At 41.8% G+C, this 13,066-nt stretch overlaps 1 protein-coding gene across 1 annotated transcript; it reads left to right on the forward strand.

Annotated features, from left to right (window-relative positions):
- The first annotated feature begins 29 nt into the window (after positions 1–29).
- Lsm1 (LSM1 homolog, mRNA degradation associated) lies at positions 30–12,462 on the forward strand. The gene is made up of 4 exons (XM_075986427.1): positions 30–453; positions 5,580–5,648; positions 7,296–7,411; positions 11,899–12,462. Exons 1-4 carry the CDS (start codon positions 408–410, stop codon positions 12,067–12,069), a joined length of 402 nt encoding a protein of 133 aa, XP_075842542.1. The 5' UTR covers positions 30–407; the 3' UTR covers positions 12,070–12,462.
- Positions 12,463–13,066: the final 604 nt, after the last annotated feature.

Consider the following 13,066-nt stretch of genomic DNA (forward strand, 5'->3'; position numbering starts at 1 on the left):
AGAGGGGTCGGACGGCGGCAGCCAATCCCGAGCCAGTCCCGCCCCCTGCCCGCCGAGCGCCGGCCGGAGATGGACCGGAGCCCGCACTCCGGGCCTCGGAGGAGGGAAGCGAAGAGAGGCGCCGCATTCGTCACGCGGGAGGAAACGCGTGTCCTCCGCCCTCTGTCCGCCGGACCTGGACTCCACATCACTGCTCAGGGAGGAAGAAACGCTGCCCGCGATCGCACGCCCGGAACGCCTCTTTCTGTGAACGGACACGCGGTACCGGAAGTGGGTGGGGTAACCTGAAAACTCTTCCGGCGACTAGCGGCAATTGAGTTGTTGGTGAGCGGCGGGTTCCCGTCCGCGGCCCGCCGACGGGCGACTGGACGCCCTCGCCCAGCGGTGCAGCTTTGCCTGAGTTCAAAATGAACTATATGCCCGGGACCGCTAGCCTCATCGAGGACATCGACAGTGAGTAGCTCTCCCCGGCAGAAGCCTGGCGTGGGACCCTCTCTTGAGTGGGCTCCCCGTGGGTCCCGGGCCCCCGCGGGGTGGTCTGCCTTCCCGGCCTCGGAGCCCATCCCTAACCTGCCTCCTCTGGCCCTGGGCTGGTGACCCCCAAGCTGTGGAACTTCCGAGGGGCGCAGCATCCGACGTGCCAACTGTGAAGTGGCCCAGGCGACTTCCCCCGCGTGCCCTGTCTTTCGCTGCAGTGTTTCCAAGTTCTCTTTCTCCTGAGAAGGCCCACCAAGACCCGAAAATGTGAAGACAGCAGCGGTTGAATTTAATTGGAGCTCAGCGCAGGCTTTCTGTTGTGGAGCCACTTGCGGTCTGCTCTTTCTATGAGGGTCGTTAGTTCTTTCAGATTAAAGCTGTAGTAGAGACAGGTGTCGGACGTAATAGCTGACTTTTCTAGAAAGGCTAAGGCCCTTCAAACTTACATTTTTTCTGTTGGACAGTTTTGCTTTTACTGAAAATAGGTCAGTACTGTACAAACCAAGAGGATGCAACCTCATCTTTTTTTGTTTTGTTTTGTTTTGTTTTTGAGACAGGGTTTCTCCGTAGCTTTGGAGCCTGTCCTGGAACTAGCCCTTGTAGACCAGGCTGGCCTCGAACTCACAGAGATCCGCGTGCCTCTACCTCCTGAGTGCTGGGATTAAAAGTGTGTGCTGCCACCACCTGACCACAATTTCATCTTCACTAAATCCTCTGGAATTGGAGTTATGGACTGTTGTGAGCCACAGTGGGTGCTGGGAACCAAACTCATCATCTACAATAGCAACAAATGCCGTTCTGAGCCTCTACTTTCAATTTTCCCCCTGAATTCTCCTCCCATCCTGAATTCTTACCTTTGTATGATTCCTTAAACCGCCTTTTTTTTTTTAAGTTGTGTTTTGCTATTATGGTGGTGGTTTGTGACAGGATTTCTCTGTGTGACAACCCTGGCTGTCCTGGAACTCCCTTTGTAGACCAGGCTGGCCTCCAACTCACAGAATCCGCCTGCCTATGCCTCCTGAGTGCTGGGATTAAAGGCGTGCACCACCACTGTCTGGCTTTTCAAATAGTATTTTTAAGCAGCATTTAAAAAAAAAAAGATGTGTATGTCTGTGCGCTGTGTGCTTGTCTGGTGCTGAGGAAACCAGAAGAGAACATAGCATCCTCTGACACTAGAGTTAGAGGTGGTTGTGAGCCACCTTGTGGGTGCAGGGATTCGAATCTGGGTCCTCTGAAAGAGGAGCCAAGTCTCGTTAAGTGCTAAGCCATCGCTCTAGTCTGTAAGCGGCGTTTTAAAATCATTTTAATCCTGTGACTTTTCAAAAGCAAGATAATTTATATAGCTTCAAACAAGTAAAAGCAAAAACATTAATTCCCCAGAGTCAGATATAGGGATTAATACTGAAGATCAGAGAAGCAGAGAGGCCAGCCACTAGAGTTCTTTTACCTCTCCCAGTGCTCAGACTGCACTGAGCTCTTGTATTCCTCTCCCCACCCCACCCCCCAGCCATGTCCCTTCCTATCTCCGTCTCCTTCGTGTTGGGATTAAAGCTGTGGGCCAACATCACCTGGCTGTTTCTCTTTGAGACTGGATCAGTTTCAGGTGGCCCAAGGTGGTCTTGAACTAACAAGAGATCCATCTTGTCTCTTTCTCCCAAGTCCTAGGACTAAAGGTGTATGCCACACTGCCTGGCCTCTAGTGGCTTAGCTCAGCACTCTGATCTTCATTCAGGCAAGCTTTGTTAGAACACAAACAAAATATAACTGCACACACACATACACACACGCCACGCTATAATCTTACCTGAAGTGTAATGGTATTCTTTTAGTGAAGCCTTTTACCTTCACCTTTGCTTACATATCTGAATTACCTAAAGCCTCTAACAACCAATCCTGCCAGATTACTAAAATTGTTTACTTCTCAAGCCTTCTCATACTTGTTTGTGGACCCAGCCTCTCTCCATTACTGAAAATTTTTAAACATTTGCTACTCTTCAGTCCCTATCACAGCATGCACTGTTCCCTCCAAATCCTTCTGGTTTTTTTGTTTTGAGACAGGCTGCCCTGGAACTCGCCTGCCTCAGCCTCTTGAGTACTCTGATTTAAGATGTGAGCCCATGCCTGGCTCAACTGTGTTTATGTCTGCCCTGATACTGTTATGTGTCACCATCAGGCTTGTGTCCCTTTGTGCGTATCTTGACTCACTTCAGTTTCGACTCTTCTGACTATCTCTGTAGTCTGATATTTGCTGCCAAAACTTGAATTTTTCGTTCATTTGACTTTTATTTGGTTTGGTTTCTTTTTCGAGACAGTGTCTCACTCTGTGGGCCAGCCTGGCCTCTGTAGTCACTGCATTCCTTCTATCTCAGTGTCTCTAAAATTCTGAGATTATAAGACATGGGCCACCATGCCTGGCTTGAAGTTGTATTATTTTTAAAAGATTTGTTTATTTATCCTTATGTGTATTTTTTTCTGAGTTTTTTAAAGATTTATTTACTTATTGTTTCAGCATATATGTTTGTGCCTACATGAGTGATGAACTTTTTTTTCTAAAGATTATTTATTTATTACATATACAGTATTCTGCCTGCATGTGTACCTGCACCCCAGAAGAGGGCACAAGATCTCATTACAGATGGTTGTGAGCCACCATGTGGTTGCTGGGGATTGAACTCAGGACCTCTAGAAGAAGAGTTAGTGCTTTTAACCACTGAGCCATCTCTCCAGCCCGAGTGATGAATTTTTATGCAGTGCATGTGTGCAGGATACCAAAAGATGCCCTGGAACTAGAGTTACTAGAGAGCCAAACCTCGTTTTCTGCAAGAGTAGCAGTGTCCTCAACTGATTCTTTCCAAGTTCTCTCTGCAGCATTGTTCATTGTATTCTGTATTGGGTTCTTTTTTATACCCAATTTGTGTTTGTTTTTATGTACGAGTTTATGTGCATCATGTTCATGCAGTAACTGAGGTTTTAGAAATTGTGAGTTACCTGATGTGTGTGCTGGGAACTGCACCTGGGTCCTCTAGAAGATCAGTAAGTGCTCTTGACTACTGAGCCATCTCACCAACCCTCTATTGTTTTCTTGGTTTCTCTAACACTAGTTCTTGCTAATCTTCTTATCTCTGGACATGACTGTTCTCTCAAACAGGTTGTTTGAGTTGTTTGGTCCGTTTTCTCTAAATCTGTAGACATTCTAGACATACTTAAGCATCCTAACTCCTATTTTCCATATACCAGTCTTCAGTGTTTTCTTATTCCTTTTGAAGTTAAAGCTTGCCTCCAATACTTTTCTTCTAACTTTAACTCCTGTTCTTTCTTTTATCTTTGACCCAAATGTTAATATACTACTTTTCCCCTTTATGCTTAATTTATTTATTAGATTTCTCTAATCTTTTTATTTCCACTTTCCCTTTCTTATATCCAAAACTTATCCTTCAAGGTCCAACTGGGATACGTGTAGTTTCTTTCTTAAGTCTTATTTAATTAAGATTTGCTTGCCTTTGTTTTTTTTTTTTTTGTTTTGTTTTTTGAGACAGGGTCTTTTTGTAGCTTTGGAGCCTGTCCTGGAACTAGCTTTTGTAACCCACGCTGGCCTCGAACTCACAGAGATCCACCTGCCTCTGCCTCCCTAGTGCTGGGATTAAAGGCGTACACCACCACTGCCCGGGATTTGCTTCTTATAATACTTAATTGTAGCCTAATATGACTGTAAATTCCTTTAGAGAAGAATCATTTCTCTTCATATAGAAAGTACTTTATGCTGGGCAGTAGTGATGCACACTTCTAATCCTAACACTCAGCAAAGGCAGCCAATCTCTAAGTTTGAGGCCAGCCTAGTCTACAGAGCACATTCCAGGACAGTCAGGGCTTCACAGAGAAACCCTGTAGGTGTGGGGAGGCATTCACTGCTACATCTGACCTGGTCTACGGACTTTAATTTTGAGGTAGACATAGTGAAACATGCCTTTCATCCCAACATTTGGGAGGCAGACACAGGTGGACCTCTGTGAATTCAAGACTGGCCCCGTCTACAGAATAAGTTCCAAGATACCCAGAACTACACAGAGAAACCCTATCTCAAAAACAAACAAACAAAAAGAACAAAAAATCCTAAAGTGCTTTTTGCATAGAATTAAAGAAACGAATGGTTAAAATCTTGCATGCTTTTCTAATAGCTGATTTATTTGAATCCTTAAAGTTATCTATCTCTTCAGAGAGCGCCCCCCCGCCCATTTTCTATAGCCACTTTGGTGTGTCCTTCATCCTGCTATCATGTTGTCTTGTATATTATTCTGCTGTATTATCACATGAGGTAGTTTTCTTGTTTTCCTGCTACAATAAATACAGACTCATAAGGTTGATGACTTTCAGACTTCAGAATAGTTTAGACCGGTGGTTCTCAACCTTCCCAATGCCTTTTAATACAATTCCTCATGTTGTGGTGACTCACAACCATAAAATTATTATTTTTGTTGCTACTTCATAACTGCAGTTTTGCTACTATTATGAATTGTAATGTAAGTATCTGATATGTGACTCCCATGAAAAGGCCTTTCAACTCCAGAGGTTGAGACCCATAGGTAGAGAACCCCTGGTTTAGATAGATGACTCAGTGATTAAGTGTGCATACGCCTCTCAGAGGGGGGGCCAGAGTGATGCCAGCAGCCACAAAGTGGTTCACTGGGAACTGCCTGTAACTCCAGTGCTAATGAATCTCATGCTGCCTTCTGGTTTGTACATACATGTACACAGACACAAGCACAATACATATATTTTGTTTTAAAGCTTTTAATTGAATTTCTGTTCTAAGCCATTATCAAATCTTAATATGCCTGCATTTCTTTAGTTCTTGTTTGAGCCCTTCCAGACTGCTTAGTGTCCTCTTCTAACTACAGTACTACTCTGAGTCTTCCAGGACTGATCTCATTTAAACCCCAGGCTGCCTAGTCTTTCCTCCCATGTCTTACAATGAACTCCACCCTAAATACATTAGAAGAGCATCTGATACAGTTTAAATGCTATTAACTGAATTTTTATTGTTACTATATGAGCTCACTGAATCTGACAGTTTTCGTTTTAAAGATCTTTTCTCCTTTCCCCAGAAAAGCACTTGGTCCTACTTCGTGATGGAAGGACACTGATAGGTTTTTTAAGAAGCATTGATCAGTTTGGTATGTATTCTTACAATCTTACTCTTTAATTCTATTGAATTTTTTTTTGGTATCACTTTATATTCAGTTTTACTTATCTCTAACTTTTCTCATGGGTCAGAAAAATGGAACTGTTTGGGGTGAGTAAATTGTTTTCAAATTATGATCAGGTGTTTCAGAAGCTTGTATATTTATGAGTTTGTATTCTAAAACCGATTGTCACTAGTGTTTTTATTTTCCCCATTAGAGGGCGCCAAATGACAGAAATAAAGTTAGTCTTCCAATTATTTCCTGGGTAATCCCTCCCTGTCCAGAGAAAATAGAGTAGAAGCCATTTCCTGAAACTTGCTGAGAGAAGGGGAAGAGTAACTCAATAGTTTACATATTAGGGTACCAGATTTAGTAGAGTAACTCAATAGTTTAGATATTAGGATACCAGATTTAGGAGAGTAACTCAATAGTTTACATATTAGGATACCAGATTTAGGAGAGTAACTCAATAGTTTACATATTAGGATACCAGATTTAGGAGCCAGTCTTCATTTTGCAATCTGCATTTTCTGAAGTAAGAGATCTATGTTTCTCAGTTCACACATTTGTAGGTCATGATCTGCTAGGTCACTGGATTTGAATGTGAGGGAAAATGCAGCTAAAACACAAGAATTCAGAAGATACAAACAGCCAGCCATGCACCTATAGTCTCATGCTTGTTAGGCTGAGGCAAAACAATTACCTTGGAAACAGATCAAGAACCATCTCAAGCCAAAACAATAAGATACACACATCAATTTCTGTTTTACTTCAAGTAAGCCAAATAGTACTAATTGAAAGAAGAAAAATATCCCTACAGGTTGGTGTTCTAAATCTTAAATTAAATCATCAGTGCTTCGAAGGGATAAATAATGAATATTGAGATTACCAGGTCCAATTATCTGACAACGGCGAAGAAAGAATTCTTGCTGTGTCATAATCTATAAAAGAAACATTGGATTACATGAATCATTATTACTGAACAAAAATTAAACCTCAGTGAAGTCACCACATACATATATTCACACAACAAAGAAAAATTCTCTTTCCAAAAAAGCAGAACTTTAATCTTGGCAATTGTCTAAGTTTAGGTTTTCCAGAGTTCCATTCCTTTCTATTTCTCTAGGGATCATGTTGATACTAGCAGTTAAATAATACAGAAGTAACTTATTTCTACCATCATTCATTCATTAGCCCCAACATAATGGGAAATACTCTCTACTTGTTTGAACATATGGTGGCTCCTGTCTATAATCACAGCATGTATAAGAGGTTGAGGCAGGAGAATCATCTCAAATTCTGGAACAGCCTGGATTACATTGTGATTTCTAGGCCAGGTGAGACTAGAATGAGACCCTACCTTCCCTGCCCCCACCCCAAATTCTCCTAAATGGTTTGTTGTAATCAGTGAAATTTAAAAATAGCTAAATAAGCCGGGCGGTGGTGGCGCACGCCTTTAATCCCAGCACTCGGGAGGCAGAGGCAGGCGGATCTCTGTGAGTTCGAGACCAGCCTGGTCTACAAGAGCTAGTTCCAGGACAGGCTCCAAAACCACAGAGAAACCCTGTCTCGAAAAAAAAAAAAACAAAAAAAAATTAGCTAAATAATTGAATCTGTTTCTTCTCTATGTTCTTGTAGCCAACTTAGTGCTGCATCAGACCGTAGAGCGCATTCATGTGGGCAAAAAGTACGGTGATATTCCTCGAGGGATTTTTGTGGTCAGAGGAGAAAATGTGGTCCTACTCGGAGAAATAGTAAGTGAAAACTGTTGAGCTGCTGTGGGTCTGGGCACTGATGCTAGCTGGCTTCTTCCTGAGTTCAGCAAACTTCACACAAGAACCTACCAGATAGGGAAGCTGTAGTTGCCAGAGCAACACTGCAAAAGGTAACTAACATCATTCCATTGCCTTTTGGCATTTTAAAGATTTAATCTCACTAGCAGAATATTGTTGACTTTATCTGATAGAAAACAGTGTTGTTGGTTCTCACTTTGGTAGCACATATACTAAGATTGGGATAATAGAGATTAGTGTGGCCCCTGTGCACCCATGACACACACATCTGTGAAGTGGTCCCTGGTTTTTCATCTGGAAAGGAAGATACAGTGTTGCTGGTTGTGGTGGTTGTGTCTATAATCCCAGCAGCTGGGAAGCTCGGGGAGGTGGAACTCCTCTAGTCTGAAGCTAAGCTGTGCTCCATAGTGAGTTCCAGGCCAGCCTGGGCACCAATATAATAAATACCCTCTTTCAAAAGAACAAAACAGCTGGACGGTGGTGCACACCTTCAATCCTAGCATTTGGGAGGCAGAGGCAGGCGGATCTCTGTGAGTTCGAGTTCAGCCTGGTCTACAGAGCGAGTTCTAGGACAGCCAGGTCTACACAAAGAAAAAGTGTCTCAAAAAAACCAAAAAAAGAAAAATAAAATAACAAATACATTGATCATTCATGTAATTTTTAAATAATCTAATAACAAGAAGTTACAGACTTTAAATTATATGTTCTATTTATAAAGGTATAATTTAGAACTGGGAGTATATCACAATGGTAAAATCCTTGTCTACCTCTGAAAACAAGAAGATTTACATGTTGGAATATTTTGATTATTTAAATAATTGGTTAGGAGTTGGAGAGATGGCTCAGTGATTAAGAGCACATACTGTTCTCACTGAGGGCCTGAGTTTGGTTCCTAGATCACAACTGCATATAACTCAAGCTCCAGGAGATCCCAGGATACCTCTGTTCATATGCACATATCATCCCCAACACATACATAATTATAAAAAACAAATTAAATAATTGGTTACAAGTAGTTTTTTGTGGCACGAAGCTAATTGACAACATTTGAGGAAAGTATTGTATAGATTTTTAAAGGGGGAAAAGAAAACAATAGGTATAGGAAAAGTCATTTACTCTGAGGTTTCAGAGTGAAACTCATGACCAGGGAGGAGGGACCTGAATATTTGTGCCAGGAAGACCAGGTAGTGAGTGGAATGTTAATTGCATCTGAAGTATTGCTTGCAATGTTTGTGTGTATACACATTAGATGATTATAATTGTATGTGTTTATATATACATGTATGTTTGAAGCATTTAGTTTTGTTTTTTAGTATTTTACTTAAACTTCAAATCCTATCATGTTTGCTAGCAAAATCAAAGTCCCTGTGAAACTTTGAAATTCAGAATAGGGCCGGGATGTTGCTCAGAAATAGGTGCTTTGGTAGCATGTATAACACCACAAAAGAAGAGGGGGAAAGAGAGGGAGAAATTAAAGACTGAAAACCAGTTTTTAAAAAAAAATCCCACATTTGATATTTTCTTACTTGGTTTTTAGAGTTTCTCAGTAGTTAGCAATGTCTTAATTTAGTGTTCAGATGTCTTTTGCGTAGAACAGTTTAGTATGTAGTTATTTTTCTCTTACTATTTCAAGAAAATGAGAAAATTCGGTCAGGGATAGTTTGGTGGATAGGCCTCATGTAGGAAACAGCTTAACTCAGCCATGTAGTGAGTTTGAGGTCAGCATGAGACTGTCTCCAACATCCTGGGCTTGGCTTCACTGGTGAAATGTTTGCCACACAGGCAAAACTCGAGTCTGAGTTTGGATGCCTGGCACCTACATAAAAGCCAGGCATGGTGGTACAAGGCTATAGCTCCAGCACTGGGAGGTAGAGACAGGTAGATTATGGGAGCTCAGAGGCTAGCCAGTCTAACTTGAAACCAAGAGGTTCTCTGAGAGACTATGTCTCAAAAACTAAGGATGTGATAAAGCACTCTGTGTTAGCCTATGGCCTCCACATGTACATACACACATAAACATGCGTCTGTTTCCTGAACACTGCCGTGAAATGCATTAGTACCTCATTGTTTGAAAATGTTTTTGTGGTGGGGCTAGGAAGATGGCTCAGCAGTTAAGAACACTTGTTGCTCTTGCAGAGAACTGGGTTCAGTTCCCACCACCCACATAATGGCTTACAGCCATCTATAAACATTGCATTACTGAAGAAGTCTCTAATGGTATTCCCGTGGTGGCACCTACCTGTAACCTCAGAAGTGTGGAAATAGGCAGGAACATCACAAGTTTATGGCTACCTTGGGCAAGACGTTATTCTCCCCCCCCCCCCAAAAAAAAGAAAAAAACAAAACACGGGTGCCTGGATTCTGCTTGATTAAGAAAATTTAACTTTACTGTCACATCATGATCATCCCGAGTATTCAGTGAGTGATATCCAAAACACCGGGAAACAGAGTGCTAAGAACATTGTCTTTTTTCATTCCAGGATTATGAGGGATTAGGTGATTATATGTAGTTTTTAGCAGATAACCTTTGACCCAGGTAACTTATGCAACTTGTGTGGTTTATAACCTCCTAGTGAGAGTCCTCCCGATACCACAGCTGATGAGCTCTGAGACCTTGGGGACTTGTGTCAGTTGTCCAGACTGAAACATCCTCAGTGTTTTTGATCAGCATACTTCCAAACCTCAGCAAAAGTCATAAAAATGGACTAGAAAGATGGCTCAATAATTGAGTGCTTACTGCTCTTCTAGCTCTTGAGAACCTGAGTTCAGTTCCCTGCATCCACAGAGTAACTCATAACTGACTATAACTTCAGCTCCAAAACTTCTGCACACAGCACACCCAGCTAGACGTAAAAAAATAAAAAAAGTCACACAGAGGACAAGTGGCATGTCTGTATTCCCAGCATTCACTATAGTGAGTAGAGCCCAGCCTGAGGTACGAGTTCCAGAACAGACAGCTTTTGCTGTGTAACCAAATCCGGTTTAGGAGGGGTGAGAGAGCCCAGAAATATATTGCTACTTTTTCCAAGTAGGCTTTCCATGGTACAAAAACACAAATAATACTTAAACATTGTAAGAATGATAAAATCTGTGGATAAGTGAGGCTCATTTATAGTTCTGCTTTACAAAATTGGTTGCTAAATGTTTATGACAAATATTAAGTATATTATGCTGTGTTAAATGAAAATAAAATTTTGTATTTGCATTAAGGGTTTGTTTTATTTTAAGTCTTGGATACACCTAGTCTGGTGATGCAGCTTAACAGGAGAGAGCTTGCCTAGCACAGGGCTCTAGGTGGTCTCCAGCACCATGGATCAAAACAGTTCCTAGGCCAGTGAGTTGACTTACTGGTTTAAAGCGCCTGTGCAAGCTTGACAATCGGTTCAATTCCTAGAATCCAAGTGAGTGTGGAAGGAGAGGACCAACACCACAAAGCTGTCTATAGACCATCACATGTGCACTGAGACATCAAGTTTAAAAACACAGTCCTCCAAAATAAACATAGACTCAGTGTCTCGGATAATAAATTAACTGGCCTACACTTGAAAATTGATGACATTTACCAAATATTGGTGTTCCATACTAGAATTATGAATAATTTTTAATGTTTCAGATTGCCTGCTAATATTATAAATTTCCTACAGTGTGTATGCTTTTTTTGAAGTAAGGAAAATGAAGTAATATTTTTATTAAACAAAAGAATTTATCTGGGCATGGTGGCACATGCCTTTAATCCCAGTACTTGGGAGGCAGAGGCCGGGAACTCTAACTCTGTGAGTTCAAGGACAGCCAGGGCTAAGCAGAGAAACCTTTCTTGAAAGAAAAAAACTGTAAAATACAAGATTTCTCTGTAGCTCTTGTAGCCTGAGTACTTTCTTTGGGTCCCGTATAATAAGAAGGTACCTTCTGTAAACAGCCATAGAGGTGTGTGAGTGTGTGTGCACACTTACGAGGTGTGCGTGTAGGTCAGAGGAGATAACCTTGGGTATCAGTGCTCATTTTGTACCTTATTTGAGACAGGGTCTCTTTCCACTGTGTACCCCAGGCTGACTGGCCTTCCAGTTTCCAGAGATTCTCCTGTGCATCTATCTTCCCAGCTCCCTGTAGGAGCACTGGGATCATAGGAGTGTACTACTGTGTCCAGCTTTATGTGAGTCCTGGTCTTCTCATGTGCACAGCAAACACTCTGTCCATTGAGTTATCACCCAAGAGTGTTAACCTGACTAACAAGGGACTTGCTGTGCACGCTGAAGCCTACCTCTGTGTGTGCATTCTAAGTGGTATATGTTGTGCAGCAGTGTTACTGCCTGTCTGTCTGCAGGAGGCTATTTCAGCCTTATCACAGTTACAAAAAAGCAGTCCAAGCTTGGACTACATACTAGACTCTGTCTGTAAGGTTTTGTATTCTGGCCTTCATGGGAAGTAATTCAAACCTGCCTATTTTGCAGGACTTGGAAAAGGAGAGTGACACACCCCTCCAGCAAGTGTCTATTGAAGAGATCCTAGAAGAACAGAGGGTAGAACAGCAGACCAGACTGGAGGCAGAGAAGCTGAAGGTTCAGGCCCTTAAAGATCGGGGCCTCTCCATCCCTCGAGCAGATACTCTGGATGAGTACTGAGTCCTGTGCTCTAGAGAGCAAGGGCTCTCACCCGGTCACCGTTCACATTTGACCAGACAGAGACTGTCAACATGAAAACTGATCTATCTTATTCTTTCATGTGTGCCAACATGAAGAAATCATGTGATTTTGTTTTTTTAACAAAATAATTGTATATTTCATTTTGCTTTTCTGTTTCAAACAGTTCATTCTGTAGCCCTGGCTGACCTTGAACTCACTACATAGACCAGGCTGACCTCAGCTTGTGGGATCACAGGTGTGCTCCACCATTGCCCTGCTTTGTGGAGCTGAGAATCATGTCTCGGTATTGCTTTTCTTATCTCAGAGTTTACATTTCTTTTCAAAAGATATTTCCCTTTTACTTGTAAATAAAGAATGAATCTCTTAGTGTCATATTATTTCACAAAATAGTTACCTCTGGTGAAAAGACAGTTCCCTGCTGCAGAAGGTCCCAAGTATGAGGTCCCCTGCCATCACTGTTCCAAGCCGTCTGCTCGGGAAGACATCTTTTCTTCTTTTTTTTTCTTTCTTTCTTTTCTTTTTGGTTTTTGAAGACAGGGTTTCTCTCTGTAACAGTCTTATCTGTCCTGGAACTAGGTCGTGTAGACTAGGCTGGCCTGGAACTCACAGAGATCTGCCTGCCTCTACCTCCCAATTGCTGGGATTAAAAGTGTGTGCTACCATCACCCAGCTGTAAGACATATTTTCATACTGTCTTGTTGGTTCCTCGTTCACATTTTCATGTTTATATCTGATCAAGTTTCAAGAAGGGATTTTTCAAGGAACTAGTTACAAAAACCTCTTGTTTAAAAAAACTTAAATCATGCTTTACCCACAACTATTCTAAACTATTTCTCATAAGAAAGAATATTTTCATAATGTGCTCTGTTCTCAGTCTTGTTAATTTAGCTAGGTTTCCAAATCCTTTACATTTAAGTTTTGGTCATCTTTTGCTTAGATCCTGAACCACCGTGTGGGCTTCCTGTTGGAGAATGAT

The sequence above is a fragment of the Microtus pennsylvanicus genome, chromosome 9 (assembly GCF_037038515.1).
Source record: "Microtus pennsylvanicus isolate mMicPen1 chromosome 9, mMicPen1.hap1, whole genome shotgun sequence".
Classification (NCBI taxonomy): domain Eukaryota; kingdom Metazoa; phylum Chordata; class Mammalia; order Rodentia; family Cricetidae; genus Microtus; species Microtus pennsylvanicus.

Excerpts from the sequence above, each read along its gene's own strand:
- Lsm1 (XM_075986427.1), top strand. The coding sequence starts at position 408 with ATGAACTATATGCCCGGGACCGCTAGCCTCATCGAGGACATCGACA. Across the intron at positions 5,649-7,295 it reads AAGAAGCATTGATCAGTTTG|CCAACTTAGTGCTGCATCAG; the intron begins GTATGTATTCTT and ends ATGTTCTTGTAG. Across the intron at positions 7,412-11,898 it reads TGGTCCTACTCGGAGAAATA|GACTTGGAAAAGGAGAGTGA; the intron begins GTAAGTGAAAAC and ends CCTATTTTGCAG.